A 27,940-nucleotide genomic window follows, 5' to 3' on the forward strand; every position below is an offset into this window, starting at 1 on the left:
CTCACCTCGGGTGGGGGAAGCCTCGGGATCCTAATGAGGCTTCCCACGCCGTCCTCTGTCCCACGGGGGTCTCGCTGCAGCCCTCCGAACAGCCGGCGACAGACCCGACTGTAAAATCAATATTTACCTTTGCTGGCTCCAGCGGGGGCGCTGTGGCTGCTTTCCGCTCCGAACTACACGGAAATACCCGATCTCAGTCGGGTCCGCTCTACTGCGCAGGCGCCGGAAACTTGCGCCTGAGCAGTAGAGCAGACCCGACGGCGATCGGGTATTTCCGTGTAGTTCGGAGCCGACAGCCGTCAGAGCGCCTGCGCAGGAGCCGGGAAGGTAAATAATGACATCATCTTGTACGGAGGGCTGCAGCAAGATCCCCGTGGGACAGAGGACGGCGTGGGAAGCCTCATTAGGATCCGGAGGTTTCCCCCACCCGAGGTGAGTACCCCCCAGGGGATCTTTTGATGTTACAGATCCTCTTTAAAGGGAAGGTCCGGGTTGAATAAAAAAATCTACTTACCTGGGGCTTACTCCAGCCCCTGGCAGCCGTCTTATGCCCTCGCCGCAACTTCCGATGGCTCCCGGTCCCCTTCCGTGCAAATGCCGACCTTACCAGGTTGGCATCTTACTTGCACTCTAGTATGCGGGTTACGGAGACGAACTGATAGTGCCAACCTGGCGAGGTCGGCATCTGCACCTGAGGGGACCGGGAGCCACCAGAGCTGCGGTGAGGACACAGGTGGCACTACTTTAGGGAACCAAGCAGGAAACCTCATAAGGAAAAGTTCTCCAATCACAGGACCATCTTACAGCACAAAGCGTCGTGATTGGCCTAATAGTGTGGGCATATTATCACTACAACTAAAACCTAGCAGTTTGACAGAGTGCTGTCCACCCAATCACATTAGTGCAATTTCCCTATGTGGTGTCCTATTGGGTCCTCTAAACTAGACTAGCGCTGACCAGGGGGGTCCTTCGGTCATTCCAAAATCTACCACCTAACCACCTCCTTTTGAACAAGAGCTTTCCGTCTGGAGTGATGAATAGTTTTGGTTGATTTTGGCCAGGAAATCGATCAAAATTACGATTGAACAGCCATTTTGCAGCATCAATCTCCACAGCGTGCATTATGCAACTGACCACCACTGTGAGCCCAGCCTCTGGCTTGTTTCAAAGCAAACCTGTGAGGTTTGCTACAGAGTGAATTAAACACACTTTTAAGTAGAAAAATCCAGTACATATATTCACATTGATTGTACAGATCAGTCCTGAAAGAGGGACACATGAGGAAGAAAGAGGGATTTGGTTCACTAATAGGGACAGTTGGGAGTTATGTGTAGGGGCACTTTTTCGCTACAGGTACACTTCAGGCCTCTTTTACACCTATACACTTTTTTTTGCATTGCGTTACTTTTCTGACCACAAGGTAACGCAACAGCAATGAAAGTGTATGAGAAGGGCAGCGAAGGGCATGCGTGGGGCAAACTATGCATATGTCACTCTGCCGCAGGGTCATATGAATCGCTTTTTTGGCGTTGTAGTGCGATGTGTGTGTGTGTGTGTGTGTGTGTGTGTGTGGGGGGGGGGGGGTCAGCTGGGCACCACAACACCACTCTCAAGCATAGCTCCCAATGTTCCCTCTTTTGGAGGGACAGTCCTTCTTTGGGAGCCCTGTCCCTCCTCATTTGTCCCTCTTTCAGGACTTTGTCCCTCTTTCTATGTAAATATATATATTTCTCTACTAAAAATGTGTTTGACTCTAAACATTGTTCCCATCCTTTAAATTGATATATTACTAATTTTAAAATGTTAATATGAAGGAAAATGCACCAGGATCAAGAGGACCAGTGTAGTTATAAAACAACATATTTTTAAGACATTTGGATGGTATGCGTGACTAGGAGTGTGATTGAGGCCAGATCAGGGTGTGGCAGGGGAGTGGCTTAGTTGTCCCTCTTTCTCATCTCAAAAAGTTGGGAGGTATGCTCTCAAGTGCAAAACTGGCCTCAAAGTTTAGATGGAGGAGAATACAGCACTGGAAATATGTACAAGACAAGGTATTCGGTTAGAGTAGACCATCCCATCAAAATCTACTTTTCTGAAAATACACTTTTCTGTTTCCGGGAAGTGTAGATCCTACGGGGAGATTAGGGAGCAGAGAACTGTAGTGTATTGCCAGGGACGGGACTGACTGCCTGCCAGGGGCTGGGACAGAGGAGGAGAAGGGGGAGGGTGGGTCAGGCTTGGCTGCTAGCTAATGTGGTGAACTCTCCCCCAGCACGAATCGGTTTCCGGAGCTGCTGCTCGCTCTTTCCTGTACAGAAGCCGGAGCTCATGGCTATGCGGTGAGTAGTACTGCCTCTGCAAAGCATACTGAGCCCGCATAGCGGGACCAGCGCTTTACACATTGCTTATGCTGCATATCATAACATAACGTGTGCTGGAGCACGTGAGCTGTGGAGGGCAGAGCCGATCCAGATCACTACAATGCTGGCTGCTCCACCCGCCAGGCTTTCTCACTTACTTGCTGGGACTACAGAGTACAATGTCTGCGGGATTGCCTAGAAAACAAAAAGCTAGTCCTTTGCCTGAGTTAGTAGCAGACTGGAAGTTACATGCACTGACTTTCACCCTTTTGTGTTTGGAATTTGCAATAGTTTTTGATCATCATGTTACATGTGTTACTAATTACTATATAGTTCTGTATTCTGTACCCTATGTTTGTTTTTACTCTGTATAACACCATGGAGTTTAACGCTTTATAAATTAAGTAGTTGACCTAAGCCCATTTAAAAACGGGCTCTAGGTCTGTCACCGCGGCATGTCAGCGCGCACCCGCCTGCCCGGCCCCCTGGCAAGTCCACTCGTCCTTTCCCAAGGGCTGTCAGTGCGGCACATGCGCAGTAGTGAAAAAGCACTGACACAGGGACATGGGACGCAGAGACACTTGCAAATGATTATATAGGACAGGGGTGCCCAATAGGTAGATCGCGACCACCTATTTAGTAGATCGCGGCCTCCTGGTCGCATCACTTAACATTTTGTGCCCGGCAGCTGCGTAACACGGCCAAGCGGCCGCGTCCCGTCAAATTCTGCTGCTGGCCAATAGGGAAGAGGGGGCGGAGAGAGGCAGTGCGGCCATGACATCATGGCTGGGGGCGGCTCCGTGCACAACGCATCCACGCACGCTGCCACCGCCCCCTGCCGGTGTAATGACAGGGATGCAGGCTCCTGCGCATGCGGAGCTGCACAACGTGCGGGGCTGCACTATCTGTTGTTACACCGGAGCGCTCCTTCAGCCGCTGCTGCCCTCCAGTTAGCCGCCCAGAAGGAGACACAGATCCCTGGCTACCTACACTGAAGGAACAGATCCCTGGCTACCTACACAGAAGAAACAGATCCCTGGCTACCTACACAGAAGAAACAGATCCCTGGCTACCTACACAGAAGAAACAGATCCCTGGCTACCTACACTGAAGAAACAGATCCCTGGCTACCTACACTGAAGAAACAGATCCCTGGCTACCTACACTGAAGAAACAGATCCCTGGCTACCTACACTGAAGAAACAGATCCCTGGCTACCTACACTGAAGAAACAGATCCCTGGCTACCTACACTGAAGAAACAGATCCCTGGCTACCTACACTGAAGAAACAGATCCCTGGCTACCTACACTGAAGAAACAGATCCCTGGCTACCTACACTGAAGAAACAGATCCCTGGCTACCTACACTGAAGAAACAGATCCCTGGCTACCTACACTGAAGAAACAGATCCCTGGCTACCTACACTGAAGAAACAGATCCCTGGCTACCTACACTGAAGAAACAGATCCCTGGCTACCTACACTGAAGAAACAGATCCCTGGCTACCTACACTGAAGAAACAGATCCCTGGCTACCTACACTGAAGAAACAGATCCCTGGCTACCTACACTGAAGAAACAGATCCCTGGCTACCTACACTGAAGAAACAGATCCCTGGCTACCTACACTGAAGAAACAGATCCCTGGCTACCTACACTGAAGAAACAGATCCCTGGCTACCTACACTGAAGAAACAGATCCCTGGCTACCTACACTGAAGAAACAGATCCCTGGCTACCTACACTGAAGGCACAGATATCTGGCTACCTACACTGAAGGGGGGGGGGTGGTCGGGGTGTTGGTAGATCTCCTGGACTCTGCCAACTTTACAGTAGCTCGCGAGCCGAAGAAGTGTGAGCACCCGTGATATAGGAAAATAATAATGCACTGTGCAAAACATTTGGAGGATGTGAAAGTAGTTTCTTCTACAGCTGTATGATGTCAGCAGTGTTGTGCTCTGAGTTGTGACTTCCCATTTTATTTACTTTGAGGTTTCAATTCACTTAAACCTGTTCCATAAAAATAAAGGGTTGGAATAATACCAAATTCACCCAGGGCTGGTTCACACTTGGCGCTTTTTCAGCGCTTTGCTGACCCCCCAGCAATCAGCAAAGCGCTGCTACTAGTGTATCCCTATGGATACATTCACACTGCAGCGTTTGCGATTTCGATCAATCACAAACATGCTGCATGCAGCGTCTTTGGAGTGATTGCGCTGGGGTTCTCGTTCTATTGATGGGAATCAAAAGCGCAAATCGTGCTTAAATCACAAGATTTTGCTGCCGAAGTGCGATCGCTGACCCGAGGGCGATTGTGGGGCAAGCGGCGGGAAGCGTCGAGTGTGAACTAGCCCTAAGATTTTCACACATACAGCAATAGTTAGATAATTTACTTAAAGAAAACTTGTAACAAAAAAAAAGTGCCCCTGGGGGGTACTTGCCTCAGGAGGTCGGATGGAGGAGGATGGGGAAGCCTCGATAGGATGCAGCGGTTTCCTGCACCTTCCTCCCGTCCCACGGTGGTCTCGCTGTGCCCCTCCGAACAGCGGGATGTAAATATTTACCTTCCTGGCTCCAGCTCAGGCGCAGTAGCGGCTCTCGGCTCGGGATGAGGCGGAGATAGCCAATCCCAGTCAGGTTCGCTCTACTGCGTCTGCGCTGGAGCTGAGGCAGGTAAATATTGCAGGCGCTACTGCGCCACAGCCTGACAAATTGTCGGCTGTGGCTTCGGAGGGGCCCAGCGAGACCACCGTGGGACACAGGAGGATTGGGGATGCCTCGATAGGATCCAGAGGCTTCCCCCTCCCGAGGTAAGTACCCCCAGGGGCACTTTTTTGTTACAGGGCTTCTTTAAAGGGAACCTTAACTGAGAATGATATGGATTTTTCCTTTTTAAAATTATACCAGTTGCCTGAGTGGGAGATTCAAACGGAGCAGCCTGCGGGGGAACCGGAAGGCGCTGTAGGAAACCTAAAGGCAAGTAGAAAAAATGAGTTTCACTTTCCTGGGGCTTCTACCAGCCCCCCCGCAGCTGTCCCGTGCCCTCGCCAGTCCTCAACGATCCTCCGTTCCACTGCCGCGGGTTCGTTTTGTTTTTGCCGACTCAGTCGGTGGGCTACTGCGCCTGCGCAACCCTGGCCGCGTGTATCCTTCACATTCGCAGGCGCAGTGAATAGATTCTTGCCTGTACTGATTTTCTGTATGACATTTGTTTATGATCCTGAAGCTGCCCCATGTCTGGCACAATTTGTGCATATTGAAATTCTGTAAAATGGGGTGTAACAATGAAATAATCAGCATTAGCGCATTGTCTTCTATACAATTTTATGCTGATCAGTAGAGGTATTGTCTACTAAGAGGTGAGCGTTTTGGTTGTTTTTGTTTTTTACAGTCAAAAATGCTTTGACAGGTATTGGAGTCACTGCTGTGACGATCTATCAACTTACCGTGATTCTGCTCAGCTGCAGTGCAGTGACAGGCCTTGGGGATTCTGGGGAATTTTTCCAAAGTCTTGCTCATCGAAAGAATGTTCGTGGACTTTCTCATGCTTATGGAGTTTAGTCTGTATGGGAAAAATGTGTTTCTCATGCCCATATGCTTTTGCAAATGTTCTTTTCTCTGCAAAAATGTGGATCTTCTGCAAAGATTGTAGCAAGGTAAATATGGCTGCATCCCCTCATGTCAAGCTGAGACGTAAAGAGGACCTGAACTCAGAACTTCCTCTCTGCTCTAAAATATACGTAACGGCATAATGACCTTTAAAGAAAAACCTTTCTTTGTTACAGCTGATACAAATCCTGCAATAAATCTGCAGTGTGTCTACTTCCTGCTTTCATGGAAGCAGACATATTAACATCCTGTGCTTTCAAATGAGCTTATCTGCTGTGGCAGTCAGCTGACACAGCTGAGGGATCAAACTACAACTTGTGATTAGAGACAGATGAGGGGGCTAAACTCTCTAAATACATACAGGGTGCATTTCTCTATGTTTTCCTTCTGTCCTGTGCAAGAGTTCAGGTCCACTTTAAAGAGGAACTTTAACCCAGGATTGAACTTTATCCCATTCACTGGCCGATACCCTCTTTCCCATGAGAAATCTGTACCTTTTCTCGAAGAGAAAACAGCCAGTCTGTATGGCTGATATTGTGGCCTTGACCGTTTCTTGTCTGTGAACCTTGTTGCATTGTGGGAAATGTCTGTTTCCAACTGCCAAGCAAGCAGTATCTTGTATTAGCCTACCACATTGTTAGTGGGTGTGTTAATAGATAATGGCAGTTGATGTCTAGTTTTTTTCTAGTCTGCCAGCAGTAAAGATGATGGCCTGCAGGTTCTTTGTGGAGCAAACATCATGAACAATTTACACTGAAAATAGACATCATTTCTTGATCTATCTTCTTTTTTTTTTTAAATTCCATGCAAAAAGATTTGTTCTTAAAAGGCATACATTTTTCATCCTTGAACCTCCCTTCTGTCATTGCACGGTCAGTGCAACGGAGGCGTCAATCCAGAAAAATCGCTGTTAGGAGGAACTTGCCAAATGGATCTGTTCTAGAGGAGCAATGTAGACAGATCCTATTGATTTGTTGAAAATTGTTGTGACAGCGCTCCTCTTCTTATTGACTATATATCTGCAATAAACAAGCTCCACATAGTGCATTACCAATAATACAAATTGAATGCATGCACATCCACCCAGTGATAATTAGTGTTTTGTGTTCCACTCCACGTGACATCCAAATCCACTCCCTCCAATGCAGCCGCTCACCGGATAGATGCCACCTCAAACTCCAGGTGGGTCTAACGCTTTGCCGCACGGCAACAAACTTCACAGCTCCAATACTTCAACTTCTATAAAATCTCAAGTTTTAATCCACAAAGATCATGTAAAAACAAATAGATGGCACATAGCATAATACTGTTTGCACACACAATTTCCTAGCCTGCGCACTCCAGTACACTCACTTGAATCAAAAAGATTATGCGCATATCGGGCTTCTCAGCCCAGCCATATCGCTCTCTCACCGCGGCGTCGGCGTCCCGTACTCCCGCTGTCCCGACTGTACCAGCGCTCAGTCTCCTATTTCTTGATCTATCTTCTTTTTTTTAAATTCCATGCAAAAAGATTTGTTCTTAAAAGGCATACATTTTTCATCCTTGAACCTCCCTTCTGTCATTGCACGGTCAGTGCAATGGAGGCGTCAATCCAGAAAAATCGCTGTTAGGAGGAACTTGCCAAATGGATCTGTTCTAGAGGAGCAATGTAGACAGATCCTATTGATTAAAGAAGAACTTCAGCCTAAACAAACATACTGTCATTAAGTTACATTAGTTATGTTAATTAAAGTAGATAGGTAATATAATCTCTTACCCACCCTATTTTAAAAGAACAGGCAAATGTTTGATTTCATTAGGGTAGCCATTATTTTGGTTGAAAGGAGGTGACAGGGAGCATGAGACACAGTTCCAACTGTCATGTGTGCTGATCACCCCTCCCACTTGCTAGGCAACGTGAATAACAGCATTAGGGAAAAAAAGCCCGGGCAGTTTTATTTGATGGGGCGGAGCTTAAGCTTTTGTGCAGCTCAAAATAAGGCTTATGTAAGAAAAACAAAGTTCTGATGCTGTGAAACTGTTAAAGAAACACCAAGCCTTCTCAGTTCTGCTGAGTAGATATTTAGCCTGGAGGTTCACTTTAACATAGTTCCGTTAGCGGAACTGAACGGAACATTTATATGCCAGTGTGAACTGGGCCTAAAGGAGCCCATACACTGGTGGATTTCAGCCATCAGAAATCAATTCTATCAGGAATGGATGAGCTAGACCCGGCACATAGACCGATCACCTTTCATATACTAGCAGCGGCTAGGTCCCTAATTCTTCAAAATTGGAAATCCGAGGATAGCCCATCTTTGGTACAACTTAAATGCCTCTGCGAGCAGAACATTTCATTAGAACACAGGATCAGATCCAGATCCCTAACCCCAGTGTCTTCATTATTCTCCCACCCTCCTTGGCCAGATGGAATAGATTAAAAGGGCCAGCTAACCATCAGCCCTTCCTAAAATCTGATTAAATCCCATATTTTCTATAATAAATAAATAGCTAATAATGCGGGATACCAACCCTGATACAACCTTGTGTATATCCTCGAATGGCCCTAACCATAGAGTGAGGAGTAAATCTGTGGAACAACTAACTAGAAATTAAATGGCAGTGACCTGTTTGTCTGTTTTTGTGTTTGTAGTTATTCTGTTTTAGGTTGTTTGGTTTATAGGACACGAAATAACACCAGACCAATGACCCTAGCATCACTCAGCAAGGTTAACAAATGCATAAGTGCAATCTGTAAAGCCCTCATTATGGTAAATAGAAGCTCAGAGCTGTTAACCGGTCTCGGAACCTCTTATAGCTGCTTCCCCCTGTACGCTGGTACAGACCAGGAGAGGTAAGCACGGCGATACAATTAAGCACTTCTATAATGACCCAATCAGAACAAGCCCTGGGTACCCACCTTATGGTCACCTACCTAAACTGATGTGTCGTAGTTTGGAAGATGTTGTGTTGATGTTTGTAGATGTTTTATGTAGTATTATATTGTATGTATTGTATGTGCGGTAAGCACTGGACGTTGTACTATACAAACATTTTTTCAATAAAACATGTTTATTTAAAAAAAAAAAAAAATCAATTCTATCGAATCAGCCGATCGATCGATTTGCAGCTGACTGGATGGAAAATCTAGGTCGATCTGCCCATATAGCTGCATTGAATCTAATGGTCCAATAATGCATTTACATCTGTTTCCAATAGATTTAATTCTGAAATCTATTGGAAATCTGTTCCTAGTGTGTGGCACACATCAGATTCCTGTCAGATTATACTTGACAGGCATCTGACAGAAATCTGATGGTCGAATCTGCTGAAAATCTAGAAGTGTATGGTCACCTTTAGGGCCCATTCACACTAGAGCATTTTTCTGGCGATTTCGGCAAAACGTTTAAGCGCTAGCGCTTTTTAAAGTGCTAGTGCAATAATACCCTATGGGGCCGTTCTCACTTGGGCGATTTGTGTTAATCGCCAGCGATTAATGCAAATCGCCAAACACAAACATGTAGCCTGCACACATTCTCAGGCACTTTTCCAGCGATCGCGTTTAGTGCTATAGAAGCGCTTAACGCGAACGTGAAAAAATCACCAAAAATCGCCTAAGAAATACGCTAGCAAAAGCGCTAGCATTTTGCAAGTGTGAATGGGCCCTCAGTGTCAAAGCAGCACATTTTTGTTATACAGTCCTGGCCAAAAGTTTTGAGACTGTCAAAAATATGAGTTTTCACAAAGTTTGCTGCTAAACTGCTTTTCGATCTTTATTTTAGTTGTTTATGTGATGTACTGAAATATAATTATAAGCACTTCATACGTTTCAAAGGCTTTTATTGACAATTACATGAGATTTATGCAAAGAGTCAGTATTTGCAGTGTTGGTCCTTCTTTTTCAGGACCTCTGCAATGCGACTGGGCATGCTCTCAATCAACTTCTGTGCCAAATCCTGACAGCAACCCATTCTTTCATAATCACTTCTTTGAGTTTCTCAGAATTAGTTGGTTTTTGTTTGTCCACCCGCCTCTTGAGGAATGACCACAAGTTCTCAATGGGATTAAGATCTGGGGAGTTTCCAGGCCATGGACCCAAAATTTCAACGTTTTGGTCCCCGAGCCACTTAGTTATCACTTTTGCCTTATGACGCGATGCTCCATCGTGCTGGAGAATGCATTGTTCTTCACCAAACTGTTGTTGGATTGGTGGAAGAAGTTGCTGTTGGAGGGTGTTCTGGTACCATTTTTTATTCATGGCTGTGTTTTTTGGCAAAATTGTGAGTGAGCCCACTCCCTTGGATGAGAAGCAACCCCACACATGAATGGTCTCCGATCTTTGCTGATGTCTGCGTGGAGCAATCGCAGCAAGCAAGAATAGCAGCTTGCCTGATCACAAAGGCACCGCGATTGTGCTTGCTAGTGGAACAGGGCCCTATATGTGCTGCCACATGAGCAAAACTTCAAGGTTTTTTTGGGTTAGTATAAGAGGATTATGCTCAGGATGTCTGGGGATCATTCTGAACAATGATGGTGATGCCATCAAGATTAAGTGGTGGTGCAGGTAATGGGAACTTTCTTCACACAGGGAGTCGAGATCCTTTAACCTGTAAAGAAGGGAAAACCGGACCCTCAATGGTGCAGTATTATTATTATTTAGTATAATATATGTATTATGTAGTGTATGTATTATAGTCTAGGGCCAATTTAGGGGGAAGCCAATTAACTTATCTGTATGTTTTTGGGGTATGGGAGGAAACCGGAGTGCCTGGAGGAAACCCACGCAGACACGGGGAGAACATACAAACTCCTTGCAGATAGTGCCCTGGCTGGGATTCGAACCAGGGACCCAGCGCTGCAAGGCGAGAGCGCTAACCACTACGCCACTGTGCTGCAGTATCGTTAGGAACAATGTATTACAGAATGTCGTGGGTAGTGGATACTCACAAGGATGGGTTGCAATCTTGCAACCACCATAAGCGCATGTGGGAGTAAACCACTCCCGCTCGGTATCCTGAAACCTGGAACCGGCCAGACGTTCTCCTTCTGTGGTCCATCCTACTAGTAGTGAGGGATAACACATCACCTGGTGGTGTGGCGTTACAACTGGCTAAAGGCTGTTGGGAAGGCCCCCAATATATATGATAGGGATAGAGGAACTTAAGTTCTCAAACCAACAATTATGAATAAAAATAGGTATCTTGCCTCCAATGAAGACTCATATGGGTGGGGAAAAGGAGTCTTTATTATAAAACCGGTTATTCTGTAGACAACGCATTTCACAGTTCTCAGCCTGCTTCCTCAGGTCAGTACAAACAACCTTGTCTATGAGCCGTGTGGTGCGTGGGTGCCTTGGTATGAAAACTTTATCATAGTTATTTATATTTGGTAGTCCTGCACCAGAAGTGTGGGTTACTTGACTCAAGTTCCGCATTATATTTGAGAGATCGCAAGTAGCCTACAGGAAAAGAGTATGAAGAAGGCTTATTAGTCGAATGTTTACTCTTTTACTTACCTATTTAGAGGGAAGGCTCTGGACACCATAGAGTGCTGGGTCGGATACCACTTTGGCACTTCTCAGGCAGCCTTCGGAAGTACTCGAGTCCCCAATCACATCTAAAGACAAGCTGCTGCCGGCATGTCTACTGGCTTGTGCATGTAATCAAACGTGTATCAAATAGACAGAGCTGCACATATCAAGAGATAAATAACTGAATATAGCAGATATGTTTGAGTATGCTCATAGGATTGTGCTATAAATTTAGCCTGGATTTTCTGCACTACCTTCACAACCTGTGATTTGTTGACTTCTCTCATTCCTCACCCCTGCTCCTCTGGAATACTCTCCCTTAAAGGGAACCTAAACTGAGAGGGATATGGATTTTTCCTTTTAAACAATGTTGTTGTATTGTATACTTTGTATTGTTATACCCTGCATGCTATTGTACAGCGCCACGGAAGATGCTGGCGCTATATAAATCAATAATAATAATTTGTTATCCTTAGGATTGATAATAACTGATATTGCTTTCTACATAGGAACATCTGACTGGCAGAGTAAGGTATCCATGGCAGATCCACAGTGGTTTTTTGCCAAGTCAAAAGTCCCCATAAGCCTGGCAGTCACTGAATCCTCTACATTCCTTGATGGGTTACAGCAAGTGGGAATCCTGTCCGAAGAAGAATCACTGGTAAGTTCAAGTGTCCTAATATGACGCAATATAACGTTAAGCAGTTTACTATGTTACCACTGGGTTGGGGGGGGGGGGGGGGGGCTGCTGATATCTCTGCTGAGGCATGAGGTGGAGGAGGAGGCTCTTGGTGCATTTCACTTGCAAAAGAGAGGGAACAGAAGGGGAAGGTTTTTCTTGTTTTACTTGTTTATCAAACATGTTCTGTGATAATAACCAGAATGATATATATATTATTAATATGTGTTTAAGGTAGCCATACATCAGATTATGGGCAGATTCGACAAAGAGACAAATTATCTCTAATCGAATCTGATTACAGAGAGATTTGCATCTTTGTCGAGCTGCCCATATACTGCAGGCCGATTCCAGTCCGATTTCAGCATGAAATCTTTAGGGAATCGGCCAAGCCGGCTGCGTCTGCCCCGCTGCTGCCCCCCTAATGTATAAATGTGCCCCCCACATGTGCATTCATACATAACCTGTCCTGTGTCAGCCTCGTGGTGTCTGTCCGCCCTCCGGGTGGCTCTTCTATCAGCTGCATACACGCTGGCGGCAGTGCATAGCGTGTGACATCACATTCTATGTGCTGCCGCTAGCGTGTATGTGGCAGAGCCACCCGAAGGACGGACACCATGTGGAGGCTGATACAGGGCAGGTTATGTATGAATGCACACACGGGAGGGGCACATTTATACACTAGGCGGGCAGCAGAGGGGGTTTAGTCGCTCGTTCTGAAATCAGCTGCCGCACCGCCACACACCCGATCAACTTCAGCCTGACATCTAGCACCAGGCTCGATCGAGTAACGCAACCAATTTCGACCCGAAATTGGTTGCATCGTCGGCCGGTCGGGCCTGCATCGAATAGGTTGATCGATCGGCCGCCAAAGTCACCTGATGTATGGGCACCTTTATTAAATATTAATGCTTCTAGTAAGGGCCCGTTGCCACTATCGCAAATTCGCATGCGTTTGCCGCATGCGAATTCGCATAGCCAATACAAGTGGATGGGACTGTTTCCACTTGTCAGGATTCCTTTGCGTTTTTCTGTGCAGAACAAATCTGCACGGCAGAGCCACCAGAATTCGCATATTGCATACCGCTATGCGAATCGCATACAATGTATTTAGCCACTTAACGCCCATAGGCGTCGGCGGGTCGTTAGTGGTATAGCATGGAAACGGCTGCTCGATCAAGCAGCCTTTCCATGCCAGTTCACGGAAGCTGTCTCCGTGAACAGCCGGAGAGCCGCCGATCGCGGCTCGCCAGCGAAATGTAAACACGCGGGGAAGGAATCCCCTCTGTTTACATCATACGGCGCTGCTGCGCAGCAGCGCCGTAAGGCAGATCGGCGATCCCCGGCCTCTGATTGGCCGGGGATCGCCGGCATATGATAGGCTGAAGCCTATCCTTCAATGCGCAGGACGGATATCCGTCCTGCGCAGCCCATGGAGGAAGAGGGAGGGACGGGAAGGCAGGGAGCGACGAAAACGCTGCGGAGGGGGGCTTTGAAGAGCCCCCCCCCGCAGATCACAAACAGACCCCCCCCCCCCCAGCAGGACATCCCCCTAGTGGGGAAATGGGGAAAAAAGGGGGGAAGTCTGATCGCCAAGGCTCAATCCTGATCGGTGCTGCGGGCTGGAGAGCCCACGCAGCACCGATCACTGCAGAAAGCCCTGGTCCTTAAGTGGTTAATAGGGAATTCGCATGCGGTATTGGTATGCGAATTTTCATGCGAATCAATGGAAAAGCACACAGGCACTACCATGGTTAAATTCGCGTAGATCGTCATCTATGCAAATTTGCATGAAAATTTGCATATAACCGCATGCAAAATTCGCATCCGCATGCAAATTTTTGCTGCAGCGATTCCCACCACACAAGGGGAAACGGGTCCTAAAGGTGGACACACACCATACAGTTTTTTGTTTTGTTTTGTTTTGTTTTTCTTTCAATTCAAGGACTACAATCAATTTTTCTGATTGACTGTAACATTTGAAAAATCTGACCAGTGTACCACACACACCTATGTTCAATTTTTCCTCAATTATGAAAGAAATGATTTAAAACTCTAAGAACATTGCTTGGGTGTGTATATTAAGAAACTGGCAAGAAAAAAAAAGGAAGGCAGTTTGCCTGTGCAGACTAGTAGTGACCTTTGGCTAGCCCTTGTTAACATCCTGTAGGGTGAAACCAGTGGTTATTGAGTTAGTGAACCTTGGGAGCATGCGGACGAATGACGCTAGACAACGGAACACGTACCAGTGGCTGGATGCTAAGTCTTCCCACTCTCTTCCTTCGATGCACCATAACTGGGCATATATTTTCATAAGGTGAGTATTGTGTTTCTATTATTTTAATAAATGTGTTCTACCAAGGATTATGCACCATCTGAGCCTATTAATTGCATGATATGCCACAGAGAACCAGCCGATCACTGCGGAGTCCTCCTTTGAGCCATTGTGACCAGAGAGGCTTGGGATTACAACATGAACGGTTACTGACATTTTAGGTCCGTGCATCTGGTGAGTGGCACTACTGAGTGGGGTGAGGTGACGGTGCATTTCTGGAATTAGAATTTTAAGATTCTGGTTATAGACTTTAGATCGCTAAGCACCAGTAGATTTTCCTGACATTCAGTTCTAATTCCTATCATCTCTGTCATGTACGTAGAGGTGCACCTGGAACCTTTATTAGGTCCTTAAAGGATACCTGAGGTGACATGTGACATGATGAAATAGACATGTGTATGTATAGTGCTTAGCACACAAATAACTGTGGTAAATGGGAGAGCTGGCAGGCACTCGAGTTATGCTACGTGGAGTGAGCAAAATGAAGACACCCAGGTAAACTGTGTGCTCAAGACTGAAAGGCAAAGTCTATGCAAAACGACTGGAAGAGGCATCGGAAGTCTGGCACTATAGTTTAATTTCAGCAGATAAAAGCAATGCAGCAAGCAGCAATATGCATGGAAGGCAAAACTTGCAGTGGAAACAGACATTCAAAGTGGTAGTCGTGCAGGATTAAATTGTAGATGCTTGAAAAGCTGTACCTGGGTGTAGGGAAGTTGCAGGTGTGGGCGGCAATTGGTTCACGGCCTTGCGACCGTTTCGCAAGGCAAAACGCATGGCTTCTTCAGAGGTGATGTGCACAGTGTTGCTAGAACGAAAGCGGAATAAAGTACGCGTCCAAACGCGGACTTCCGGTTCGCTCATTAGGTCCACCCCCCTCCATAATCAATGGTCCGAGCGTGGGCGCCCTGGAGAGGAGCGGAAGCGGACGTGGCTAGAAAGAATGGTCACGGGCACACGTCAATAGTGACGTTGCAGCCAAGTGACCTTAAACCACGCCTACTAGCTCCACCCGGCTCAGAGCTGAATGGATGCCGCATAAGCGGCAACTTTAAATGGTAACCATGGCGATTGGGGATGCCCCGCCCCTACGTGAGGCGCCCACACCTGCCACACCTCCCTACACCCAGGTACAGCTTTTCACGCATCTGCAATTTAATCCTGCACGACTACCACTTTGAATGTCTGTTTCCATTGCAAGTTTTACCTTCCGTGCATATTGCTGCTTGCTGCATTGCTTTTATCTGCTGAAATTAAAATATAGTGCCAGACTTCCCATGCCTCTTCCAGTCGTTTTACACAAATAACTATGCTGTGTTCTTTCTCTGCCTGAAAGAGTTAAACATCAGATATGTAAGTTGCAATTCCGTCAGGACTGATGCTACGTACACACATGCGACGACGATCGTTCGTTGAGAACGACGAACAAACTTTTAATTGATGAAAGAACGACCTAAGTAAAGTTAGTTTTAAAAGGTGTGTAACGATCTGATCGTTAGAACGAACGTTACATCACGTAAAGCAACTATTGCGCCTGCGCATAAAAATGAGAAGTTTCAGGGAGAAATAGTGAAATGCGCATGTCAAGCCTAGTACGAACGACCGTTTCCAACGATGTACTACTTTTGCAAACGATCGTCGTTGGTTAAAATCCGCCGAGACAGAACTTTCTTTTGTAGCGATTTGGCTCGTTCGTCGTTTGCCTTAATAGTCGTTGGTTCGTTTTTTGTAACGATCATCGTTTGGTAAAGATCGGGGAACGATCATTACAAACGACTATAGTCGCATGTGTGTACGCACCTTGAGTCAGACTACAGTGTGACCCTCACTGATAAGAAATTACAACTATAAAACACTTTCCTAGCAGAAAATGGCTTCCAAGAGCAGGAAAGAAATAACAAGGGTCGTTTGTTCATAGATTTTAGCTCTGGCATACTTCAATGAATGTGTCATTGAGCAAAAACAATAAAACAGTAAAAACTTAAAAAGTAGATTTAAATCTATATATATAAAATCGGATGTATGTGTGTGTGTGTGTGTGTGTGTGTATGTGTGTGTGTGTGTGTGTATGTGCCGCGATCACGCGAAAACCGCTTGACCGATTTGAACGAAACTTGGTACACAGATCCCTTACTACCTGGGATGATAGGTTCTGGGGGTCTCGCGGCCCCCCTGCACATGTGGGCGGAGCTACAAACAGCCAATCAGATTCCACCCATTCAAGTCAATGGAAAAAATGTAAAAGGCTGCCATTCTCACAGTAATCAAGCCAAAGTCCCCACACTTGGCACAGTTGGTCACTTGGTGACCGAGGTTACAAATCCAGGAAAAGTGGGCGGAGCATAAAACAGCCAATCAAATTTCAGCCGTTCATTTTAAATGGGAAAATGTAAACTGCAGCCATTCTTAGACTGTTAATCGCAGGGTTCTCAAACTTGCCACACTTGGTCACTGGGTGAATGCGATTAAGATTCAAGAAAATGGGTGGAGCCTACAACAGCCAATCAAAATTCACCTATTGATTTTCAAGGGGAATATTTAAACTGCTGCTATTCTTACACTGTTAATGGCAGAGGCTTCAAACTTCCTACAGTCGGTCATTGGGTAACTGGGGTCCAAATTCACTAAAGGGGCGGGGCCACATACAGCCAGATTTCCTTAGTGGATAAACTGCTTCCATGCACACATTTTTGATGCCAGGAACCTGAAAGCTCACAAACTTGGTCATTGAGTGACTGTGTGTCAAGGTTACAAAAAGTGGGTGGAGCCAAAACAACTTTTACTGGGAAAATATAAACTGCAACCCTTCTTACACCGTTAATGGCAGGGTTCTCAAACTTTGCACAGTTGGTCATTGGGTGACTGAGATTAAGATTTTGGAAGGTGGGTGGAGCCTGCAACAGCCAATAAAAATTCACCTTTTGATTTTCAAAGGGAATATTTCATCTGCTACCATTCTCTTATACTGGTAAAAGCAGATGCCTCAAACCTGGTACAGTTGGACACTGGGTGACTAGGGTCCAAATTCAGGAAGGGGGCGGAGCCACAAACAGCCAGATTTGTTTATTTTTCAATGGGAATATACAAAGTATTGATACCAAGGACCCCAAAGCTGATAAACTTGATAATTGAGTGACTGTATGTCAAGGTTAGAAAAAGTGGGCAGTGCCAACAACTTCATTTTTTACATTGCAGGGTTCCCAAACTTTACACAATTGGCCACTGGGTGACTGGGATGAATATTCAGAAATGTGGGTGGAGCCTACAACAGCCAATCAAAATGAACCTATTGATTTTCAAGGGGAATATTCACATTGCTACCATTCTTACACTGTTAGTGGCAGAGGCCTCAAACCTGATACAGTCAGTCATTGGGTGACTGGGGTCCAAATTCACTATAGGGGTGGAGCCACAAACAGCCAATCAGATTTGTTAGATTGATTTCAGCCATTCTGTTATTGGCAGGGTTCTCAAACGTGACACAGTTGGCCACTGGGTGACTGGGACTAATATTCAGAAAAGTGGGTGGAGCCTACAGCAGCCAATCAAAATTCACCTTTTGATTTTCAACGGGAATATTTACATTGCTGACATTAATGCACTGTTAATGGCAGAGGCCTAACATCTGCTACAGTCAGTCACTGGGAGACTGGGGATTAAATTCTGAAAGGAGCGGGCCAAAAACAGCCAATCAGATTTGTTTAATTTCAATGGTGAAATGCAACTTATTGATGCCAAAGCTCATAAACTTGGTCATTAAGTGACTGTATGTCAAGATTAGAAATAGTGGGCAGAGCCAAAAACAACTAACTTTTTACATGGGGAAATGTAAACTGCAGCTTTTCTTACACTGTTAATGGCAGGGTTCTCAAACTTCACACAGTTGGTCACTGGGTGACTAGAATTAATATTCGGAAAAGTAGGTGGAGCCTACAAGAGCCAATCAAAATTCACCTATTGATTTTCAAGGGGAATGTTGAAACTGCAGCCATTCTCGCACTGTTAATAGCAGAGGCCTCAAACCTGCTACAGTCGGTCGTTAAAGAGAACCTGAACTGAAAATAAAAAGTCAAAATAAACATGCACAGGTCATACTTACCTCCCGTGCAGTCTACTCCCCAATCTCTTTCTCCTCTCCCGTGTCCCATTTGTCCACTGTGATCAATGGAATTCTCCGTCCTCCATTTTAAAAATGGCCATTACCCCATAACAGCTTCCTGCTCATCACACTGTTAAACTGTAATATCGCTCACTTGAGCCATAGGGAAACATGGACATTACCTTGTACATTCAGTTGTAACTGACAGCTGCTGATATATAACTGACAGCAACTGGTATATTTCAGTTCTGACAAAATATTGTCAGAACTGGAAGTGATCACTGTAAGGAGAAAATGGTGAGCTTCTGAGAGGAACTGACAGTGAGGTAAGTATGTAATATTCATTTGCAGCGACGTCATGTGTTTATTTTAAATAATTTTACTCACTTCAGGTTCCCTTTAAGTGTTTGGGGTTCAAATTCAGTAAAGGGGCGGAGCCAAAAACAGCCAGATTTCTTTGCTGAATAAACTGCTTATATTAGCACAATTTTGATGCCAGGAACCCAAAAGCTCACAAACTTGGTCATTGAGTAGTGACTGTGTGTTAAGGTTACAAAAAGTGGGTGGAGTTAAAAACAGATTTTTCTGGGACATTGTAAACTGCAGCCCGTCTTCACTGTTAATGGCAGGGTTCTCAAACTTAGCATAGCTGGTTACCGGGTGACTGGGATTAATATTCAGAAAAGTGGGTGGAGCCTAAAAATGCCAATCAAAAATCACATGTCACTTTTCAAGGAGAATATTAAAATTGCTGCCATTTTTGCACTGTTAATGGCACAAGCCTCAAACCTGGCACAGTTGGTCATTGGGTCACTGGGGTTCAAATTCAGAAAAGGGGACAGAGCCACAAACAGTGAATCAGATTTGTTTCATTTAATGGGAAAATACAAATTATTGATGCCAAGGACCCCAAAACTCACAAACTTGGGCATTTAGACTTTGTGTCCAGGTTACAAAAAGTGGGCGGAGTCAAAAACAAATTTCACTGGAAAAGTGTAAACTGCAGCCCTTCTGTTTATTTCAGGGTTCCCAATCTTTGCCCAGATGGTCACTGAGTGACTGAGATTAATATTCAGGGAAGTGGGTGGAGCCTATAGTAGCCAATCAAAATTCACCTGTTGATTTGCAAGTGGAATATTTAAATTGCTGCCATTTTTACACTGTTAATAGCAGATGCCTCAAACCTGCTACAGTTGGTCATTGGTTGACTGGGGTTCAAATGCTGGAGAGGGGTGGAGCCACAAACAGCCTATCTGATTTGTTTAATTTCTATGGAAATATACAAATTATTGATGCCAAGGACCCCAAAGCTCACAAACTTGGTCATTGAGTGTTTGTGCGTTAGGGTTAGAAAGTGGGCGGAGCCAACACCAGTCAAATACATACCCGGGCAACGCCGGGTCATCAGTGGGTGAAGACAAATACAAATTTCACTGAGAAAATGTAAACTGCAGCCATTCTGTTAATGGCAGGGTTTTTAAACTTTGCACAGTTGGTCACTGGGTGACTGAAATTAATATTCAGAAAAGTGGGTGGAGCCTACAAAAGTGAATCAAACTTCACCTGTTGTTTTTCAAGGGGAATATTTAATTGCTACCATTCTTGAACTGTTAATGGCACAGGCCTCAAACCTGGTACAGTTGGTTATTGGGTGACTGGGGTTCAAATTCAGAAAAGGGGGTGGAGCCACACACACCCAATCAGATTTGTTTCATTTCAATGCAGATTATTGATACCAAAGACCGCAAAGCTCACAAACTTGGTCAGTGAGTAATTGTGTGTTAGGGTTAGAAAAAGTAGGCGGAGCCAACACCAGCCAAATACATACCCGGGCAACGCCGGGCAATCAGCTAGTATAAAATAAAACTGTGGAATATCTTAAAAAATTCATTTTTAGGAGAAGGAGGATAGATACAATTGTTTATTTCATTAGTTTATTTTCACCTCGGGTGTCTTTTAAAGCGGGCCTAAACTCAGAACTTCCTCTCTGCTGTAAAAGATAAGCAACAGCAGAATAACCTTTAAAGAAAAACATTTTTGTTACAGCTGATACAGATCCTGCAATAAATCTGCAGTGTGTCTACGTCCTGCTTTCTTGGAAGCAGACATAGGGTTAACATCCTGTGTTTACTAATTAGCTGCTCTGCTGAGGCAGCCAGCGGACTTACTGTAGCTGAGATCAAATTACAGTGGTGATTAGACACAGATGAGGGGGAATTAGACAGGCTAAACTCTCTAAATACATACAGGTTGCATTTCTCTTTGTTTTCCTTCTGTCCTGTGCAAGAGCTCAGATCCACTTTAATATTGAAGAGTAACCTGTGCCTTTACAACACATACCAGCAGAATCCCTTCCCTACTCGAGACACAAATTTTGGGAGGGAATGCGTTAAAGCAAAAGCAGTGCAAAAATGTCTCCATAGAGCTGCATTAAATGCAAAATGCAGGCAGCATCCATAAAAAAAAAAAGCAGCCGTCAGGTTTTTCTTTGCGCATGAAAATCACGCATACAGTGAAGACCAGCCCATTCATTAACAGGCTGTCAGTGCATGTGCATGTACTCTTTCCATGACAATTCATACATCTGCATCTCTTAGAAGGAAGCACTCAATACATTCCAGTTTTTCCAGTTATTCTGCATCAAGGATGCCACTTCTTCATTTTAATTATCCAGCACATCTAATAAACTGCCATTATCGCTTACCACTATCTCTAAAATACTCCTTTCTTATAACAAAATACCACCAATACTCCTAGTATGGACCTGAGTAATTCCTTACCTCAGCCACACTATCCTCATATGTGGTGATCTAATGATAACTCTGCTTAGGTCATGATCCCATTCCCAAGCACGCCTGCAGTAGTTCTCAAGTGCCACCCCCACCCTTTGGAACTCCCTTCCACCATCCATCAGACTTGCCTCTGGTTTCGGCGTTCATCCGTCGCCAGGAGTGACGACGGCAGAATGCCAAAACTGGTCCTGTTTTGGAGACTGGGCATTACTCCATGACTGTACCTGTTGTTTGTGTGCAGTGGAGGTGCACTATATGCTGTTTATCTACTGAAGGATCCCTGTCATAAGGGCCCTCTATGTGAGTACTCTATGTACAGATTTAGTTATTTTTTTAATAAATAGCATGTCAATTGGAAGTAGCTAACAGACGATTGTTGTTTTTCTCCGGTGGCGGTCACCTGTTTTGTCTGAGCACAGGGTGGCGCTTTGTAAACACAATGATAATAATGAAGAATTCTGTAACTAGACTTCTGTGTCCATCTGAACGCACCTCACTTGCTGCTCCTTTCTTCTGATTTCTTCTTTCTTCACTGCCTCCTGGTTTACCTGACAGTTAAATTCAAATTGTTATGCTTTGCTTTTCAATCAAGTCTCTTCCTTTGTCCCACCTATTTTCCAGACCATACAAACAAATATTTCCCTTTACATTCTTTTCATGACCTAATATACTGTTCTCCTGACACATAATGACATCCAATGCTTGCTGCCATGACTTCTGTATTGCAGTTCCAGTTCTTTTCTTGTCCTAGGAGACCAGCCTCCATTTGCTGATAGCATTTTGTCTTTTTCTACAGGAGTTACAGGCAGATCATGCAAGGTCTGACGATCAAGTTGTGTACGACAGTCTGTGTTGCATAGAGGAAAAGTCCTTTTCACTACAAACTTTCTTTGAACATTTGTTCCAGAAGCCCAATCTGAAGAAGTATCCTAACCTAAAGCCTGTGTATAGAGGTAAATGTAGAGCAACAAGTTGTGCTTTTTTTTTCTTAATATCCTCAAGTTTTGTGCCATGAGGTGCCATGTTGAACTTCCCGTGACCAGTAAAAGAGTGTGTGAGAGTGACAACAAAACTGAACATGTCTGCTCCCCACTCACACCTGAGACCTTGTAACACTAATGAGTAACATGAGCCCATAGAGGGGGAAAATGTCTAATTGGGCAGATTTTGACATTCTTCATTTTGGGGTGTACTCACTTTTGTTGCCAGCTATTTAGACATTAATGGCTGTGTGTTTGATGCTACAGCAAATGTACACAGTTATACAAGCTGTACATTGACTACTCTTCATGGTATCAAAGTGTTGACCTACAAAAATATACACCAGCAAAAAATTAGAGACACCCACTTATAACAAGTTGGTCCTTGTGTGATTTTGCGATTCAGCAATCGCAATCGCTCTACCGGAAAGGGCCTTTCTTTAGCTCTGATCACAGCTGATATTCTTCTTGGCATGGACTCAACAAAATGCTGATACCGTTGCTGAGGAATGTTGGCCCACGCTGACATAATGGCAGCTCTAAGTTGGGTCAGATTGGATGGTGGCGTTTCCAAGCTTTGAAGTGATCTTTTGACTGATCAATAGAATTGAGGTCAGGGGTCAGAGCTGGCCATGGAAGCAGGTTAAACTCTGATGTTCTTCAAACCAAATTGAGGCCAGAAGCCCACTAGGAGCGATTTTTCTGAGCGCTTTGCGATTTGAAAAGCTCTTGCTAATATAATGCTATGGGTGTTATCCCACTTGAGTGATGTCATTTTATAAAAATCCCCCATAGCAATGCATTAGCAAAGGCTTTTTCAAATCACTGGCGATTAGAAATCACTCCTAGTGGGTTTCTGGCCTGATTTGAGCACGGTGGCAAGGGCCCACAAAAGGCATCTTGTCCTATTTTTCTGTGATCCCAGAGGCACTCTTGATGGTCTCCAGCTGCTAAAGCCCATCCTTTTCAAAGTCCATCTTTTGGTGCGCTGGGATATGGTTTCTGATGCACCTGCATTGAATTCAGCTGTAATTTGTCTGTTGTTGCCCTTCTGTTGCTGTGAACTACTTGCCATTCAGCTCTCTTGTTCACCAGCCTTTTTTGACCAGAATAGTCCTTATCGCTTGAAGGTTTTTTTTTTGTTTGCTTTTTTCCAACAACTGCCACTCTTTGAACACCTGAGATACTGTTGGGCGTAAAAAATTCTAAAAAGAGTCGTTGGTTCAGAGATTCTAGAACTAGCTCTTCATGCACCAATGATCATCCTTCATTCAAAGTCACTTAAATCTTTTGTCTTACCCATTTTGACATTAAGGCTGCTTTCACAGTGCGACGTTACAGCCGCACGTTATACAAAGTAATAACGCAGGCTAACGCACAGCAGCACAAAGTATGTGTCACATTCACAGTGCTCACTTTGCGTTGTGTGTAACTTGTAGCAATATGTAGAAAGTGCTGCATGCTGTGCGTTGTCTGCGTTATTAGCTACGTTGGACTGTTCGCACATGCTCAGTAATTTTTTTTTTTTAAATGTGACGCATGCGCAGTTTTTGTTCGATGAGTAGGCGTCAAAATGTACGCATCAAGAGACGCATAACGCAGTTCAATATAACATCCAACTTCAAAGCTAACATGCGTTGCGTTAGGGGCACGTTATGCGACCTTAATGTCGCATCAAACGCAACGTCTTAGTGTGAAAGAGCCCTAAAGGATACCCGAGGTGACGTAACATGATGAGATAGACATGTGTATGTACAATGCCAAGCACACAAATAACTAGGCTGTGTTCATTTTTTTTTTTTTCATTTTCTGCCTGAAAGAGTTAAAGATCAGGTATGTAATTAGCTGACTCATTCCTGACAGGAAGTGACTACATTGTGACCCTCTCTGATAAGATATTCCAACTATAAAACTCTTTCCTAGCAGAAAATGGCTTCTGAGAGCAGAAAAGAGATAAAAGGGTCAATGGTTTATAGATTTTTAGCTCTGGCATCCTTCAATGAATGTGTCATTGAGCAAAAACAATAAAACAGTTAAAACTTAAAAAGTAGATTTAAAAATAAAACTATGGAATATCTAAAAAAGGCTTTTTAGGAGAAGGAAGATAGATACAATCGTTTATTTCATTAGTTTATTGCCTACATAGCGCTCTCTGCGTCGCGTCCCCATAGTGACATGCTTCACATGACACGCCAGCGTATTGCATGCTGACTGCCAGCTTGTGGTACGCTGTTGTATCATGTGACGCGTGTCACGTGATGGCCTGTTACAATGGAGGCGCAACTTTGGAAGCGCTATGTAGGTGAGTTAACCCCCGCTAATCACCCGCTCGTGGATGTGCAGGGAGGGTGGGGGGGAAAAGGAGAGAGGAGGAGGCCAGGCATGCTAAGAATGCAGCCCGGCCGTGCAAAGTTTGCCCAGGCCTGGGCTAAAGCCTCATACACTCTGAACTAAAGTCCTTTGAAACAAACGATTGATTTAGACGCAGTTGTGTGCAAAAATGTAGCCAAACGGTGTCTGGCGGTTTAACTCAGACGACAGGCAGATGTCGTGCAGTCAGCCACATGTGTACAATTGTCATTTGAATGACATTGTTCTATTGAATGCATGCATGTCTTGCATGGTGCTGTTTCTGCTTGCACATTGTATTTTGAATGAGTTGGTCGTTTGCAATATCAGTGTGCGTAAATGACAAGTCTTTTCATATGGATTGTTTAGCGCTGAGCCTAGAATTGGGCTTTAAAACGTATGTTGTATGATTACTCTTCCAGATTTTAGGCATGGAAAATTCCAGAACAAGACAGAAGTCACTACTGACGTCGATAAAGACCGGATCATATTTGCTCAGGATAAGGTGAAGATTTGTTTAGCAATAAAGCACATTTTCCCATTTGTGCACGGACTCCAGGATCTGACGCTCCTCTCTGAAACGGAGTCTCTGGTGAGTATTTTTATGCTCATGTCTTTCCTGTTTCTGATTGGTTCTCAGATGTCTTCACTGGCATCATCATTTTCCCCATATTTTTTACAAGAAGAATAAAACTCCATTCACACAAGCGAACCTAGTAGCATCAGTGTATAAATGCATTGAGTTTGTGTCATTGTTATACTACATTCATACTCCAGTTCTAATGCATTTGTACCGCGACTGTAGCATAATTGCAGTTTTCTGAATGCAAGAAAATAGAACATGCTGAATTCGGAGATGAATTCAGTGCAGCTACGACACAACCACACTAAAGGGGCCCATACACTGGTCGATTTTAGCCATCGATCGATCGGAAATCGATTCTATCGAATCACCCAATCGAACGTTTTGCGGTCGATTTCGATCGATTTGATCTATCTGACTGGATGGAAAATCTAGGTCGATGGGCTGCTGGCAGCAGATCGAGGGCCCATAGAGTTGCATTCGATCTAATGGTCCAATAATGCATTTAGATCTATTTCCAATAGATTTTGTTATATCTATTGGAAATCTGTTCCTAGAGTGTGGCACGCATCAGATTCCTGTCAGATTTGACTTTACAGGCATTTGACAAAAATCTATCTGATGGTCGAATGTATAAGTGTATGGCCACCTTAAGGGCTGGAACCCACAGGAGCGCTTTTGGCAGCACTGCGATACGCTAGCAGTTTGCCAAAACGCTGGGCTAATGTTAATGGATGGGGCAACTTCCACAGGAGCGTTTGCGTTTCCCAGAAACGCAAACGCAGGACCTGCAGCATTTTGGGAGCATTAGCGCTTCAATGTAAAGTATTGAAACGCTAGCAGAAACGCTCAGCAAAACCTAAACTGAGCGGTTTTGCTAGCGTTTTGCGGTTCAGCACACTGTAACAAAATGAAAAATAATTCACAGGACCAATCAGGATAAAAACGCAAAACGCTACGCACCCGCTGGGCAAAAAAATACAATGTTGCAAAACACAACCAAAAACGCGCATGAATCCGCTTGCAAACCGCTCAGACAAAACGCTAGCGGTTGCGTTTTGCGTTTGCTGATTTCAGTGGGTTCCAGGCCTCAGGCTTGGTTCAGATGGGCGTCCGAACCAGCCACTCACAACAGCCTTGCATCTCATTCCATTTGTCGGCTTTCAGCTGCACTTTGCGGTGTGCAGTGTTTTGCCCCTTGCAGGGGGTCACGAGAGGGTGGCGGTAGACTATTCTGAAAGAGAACCCGAGGTGGGTTCTAAGAATCCAATTAGCACACAGAGGCTGGATCTGCATATAATGACCAGCCTCTGTTCCTATACTGTTTGCCCCAGTCTCTCCCCTGCGCTCTGCTGTCCCCCATAACAGACACAAATTACAGAGAGTCATCAGATCAGCAGAGAGAATCATCGGTAAACCGCTACCTGCTCTGGACCTCCTCTACCACTCAAGGCTGCGCTCCAGAGCTTTGAGGATTGCAAATGACCCCTCACACCCAGGAAACCGGTTATTCAGCCAGCTCCCTTTGGGCCGGAGGTATCGGTCCATCTGCGCCAGGACCACCAGACACAGAAACAGCTTCTTCCCCTCAGCTGTGAACTCACTGAACTCTCTCCACGCACTCCCCACTATAACGTGATTTTGTAATTATAGAAGAATTGCGCGTTTTTTTCGATTGTATGCTTTCTCTGTATGTAATGTGTGATATAGTGTTGTTGATCCTTCTGATGTATTCTGTGTGCCCTATACTACTTGCATCCTGTACGTTCCAAAACCAATTCCGGGCACGACCCAGTCGTGCTTGGCGAAAATAAAGATTCTGATTCTGATTCATAAATCAATCACTGTGCTGGCGGCATGCAGCGTGTCACCAGCCGGCTGTTGACCTCTGAAATGTCAGTCTCTGCCGCTCCCCCCGCCTCCTCCATAGCGCCGGTCCCCGCCCGCGTCCCTTCCCTCCAATCAGCAGGGAGGAAAGGGACGCAGGCAGGGAGCGGCGCTATGGAGGAGGCGGGGTAGCGGCAGAGACTGACATTTCAGAGTTCAACGCTGCATGTCACCAGCACAGCGATTGATTTATGGGGGACAGCAGAGCGCAGGGGGGTCCTGGGGGAAAACGGTATAGCAACAGAGGCTGGGTATTATATGCAGATCCAGCCTCTGTGTGCTAATTGGATTCTTAGAACCCACCTCGGGTTCTCTTGAAAGCAACCTGTTGTGTCCAGGATCGGGTGTGCGTTGGTCAGACGACGGGGAAAATGCTGAGTTTGCGCAAACGCAGGTAAACTATCATATCATCGTCTGTCCATTCATCTGAGTGGACAGTGTTCAAACGACAAGCACCACGGACATCGCTTACCACCGCGTAACCATCCCTCTAAACCAAGCCTAATGCTGGGTACACACGTTACGTTTTTCCGGGTGATAGATGGATCCGATAATTCCCATCATGTCAGATATTCCTTCCAATCGATTCTGCGCTCGATTTCTCATAGAAGTGAATGGAAAAAGATAAGAAAAACGAGCAGAAGATAAGAGAATCGATCGGAAAAAGCACGATCGGTTTGGAAAATCGCCCGAAAAAAAGTATTGTGTGTATTAGGCATATAAATGCTGCTGCTTGGCACCCAGCACTTATTAG

General features: G+C 45.1%; 1 protein-coding gene across 2 annotated transcripts in view; it reads left to right on the forward strand.

Moving 5' to 3' along the window:
- LOC137563882 (uncharacterized) overlaps positions 1–27,940 on the forward strand; it is a 58,051-nt gene that overhangs the window by 6,583 nt on the left and 23,528 nt on the right. Inside the window, exons 1-4 of one of the 2 annotated variants that reach the window (XM_068276929.1) lie at positions 2,203–2,339; positions 11,992–12,143; positions 22,184–22,340; positions 25,139–25,308. In XM_068276929.1, the coding sequence (XP_068133030.1) occupies positions 12,021–12,143; positions 22,184–22,340; positions 25,139–25,308 (450 nt within the window). In that variant the 5' untranslated portion in view covers positions 2,203–2,339; positions 11,992–12,020. Of the gene's footprint in view, positions 1–2,202; positions 2,340–11,991; positions 12,144–22,183; positions 22,341–25,138; positions 25,309–27,940 lie in introns of those variants that run through there. The other variant, XM_068276938.1, reaches the window with a different exon arrangement.

This window comes from Hyperolius riggenbachi, chromosome 1 (assembly GCF_040937935.1).
Source record: "Hyperolius riggenbachi isolate aHypRig1 chromosome 1, aHypRig1.pri, whole genome shotgun sequence".
Classification (NCBI taxonomy): domain Eukaryota; kingdom Metazoa; phylum Chordata; class Amphibia; order Anura; family Hyperoliidae; genus Hyperolius; species Hyperolius riggenbachi.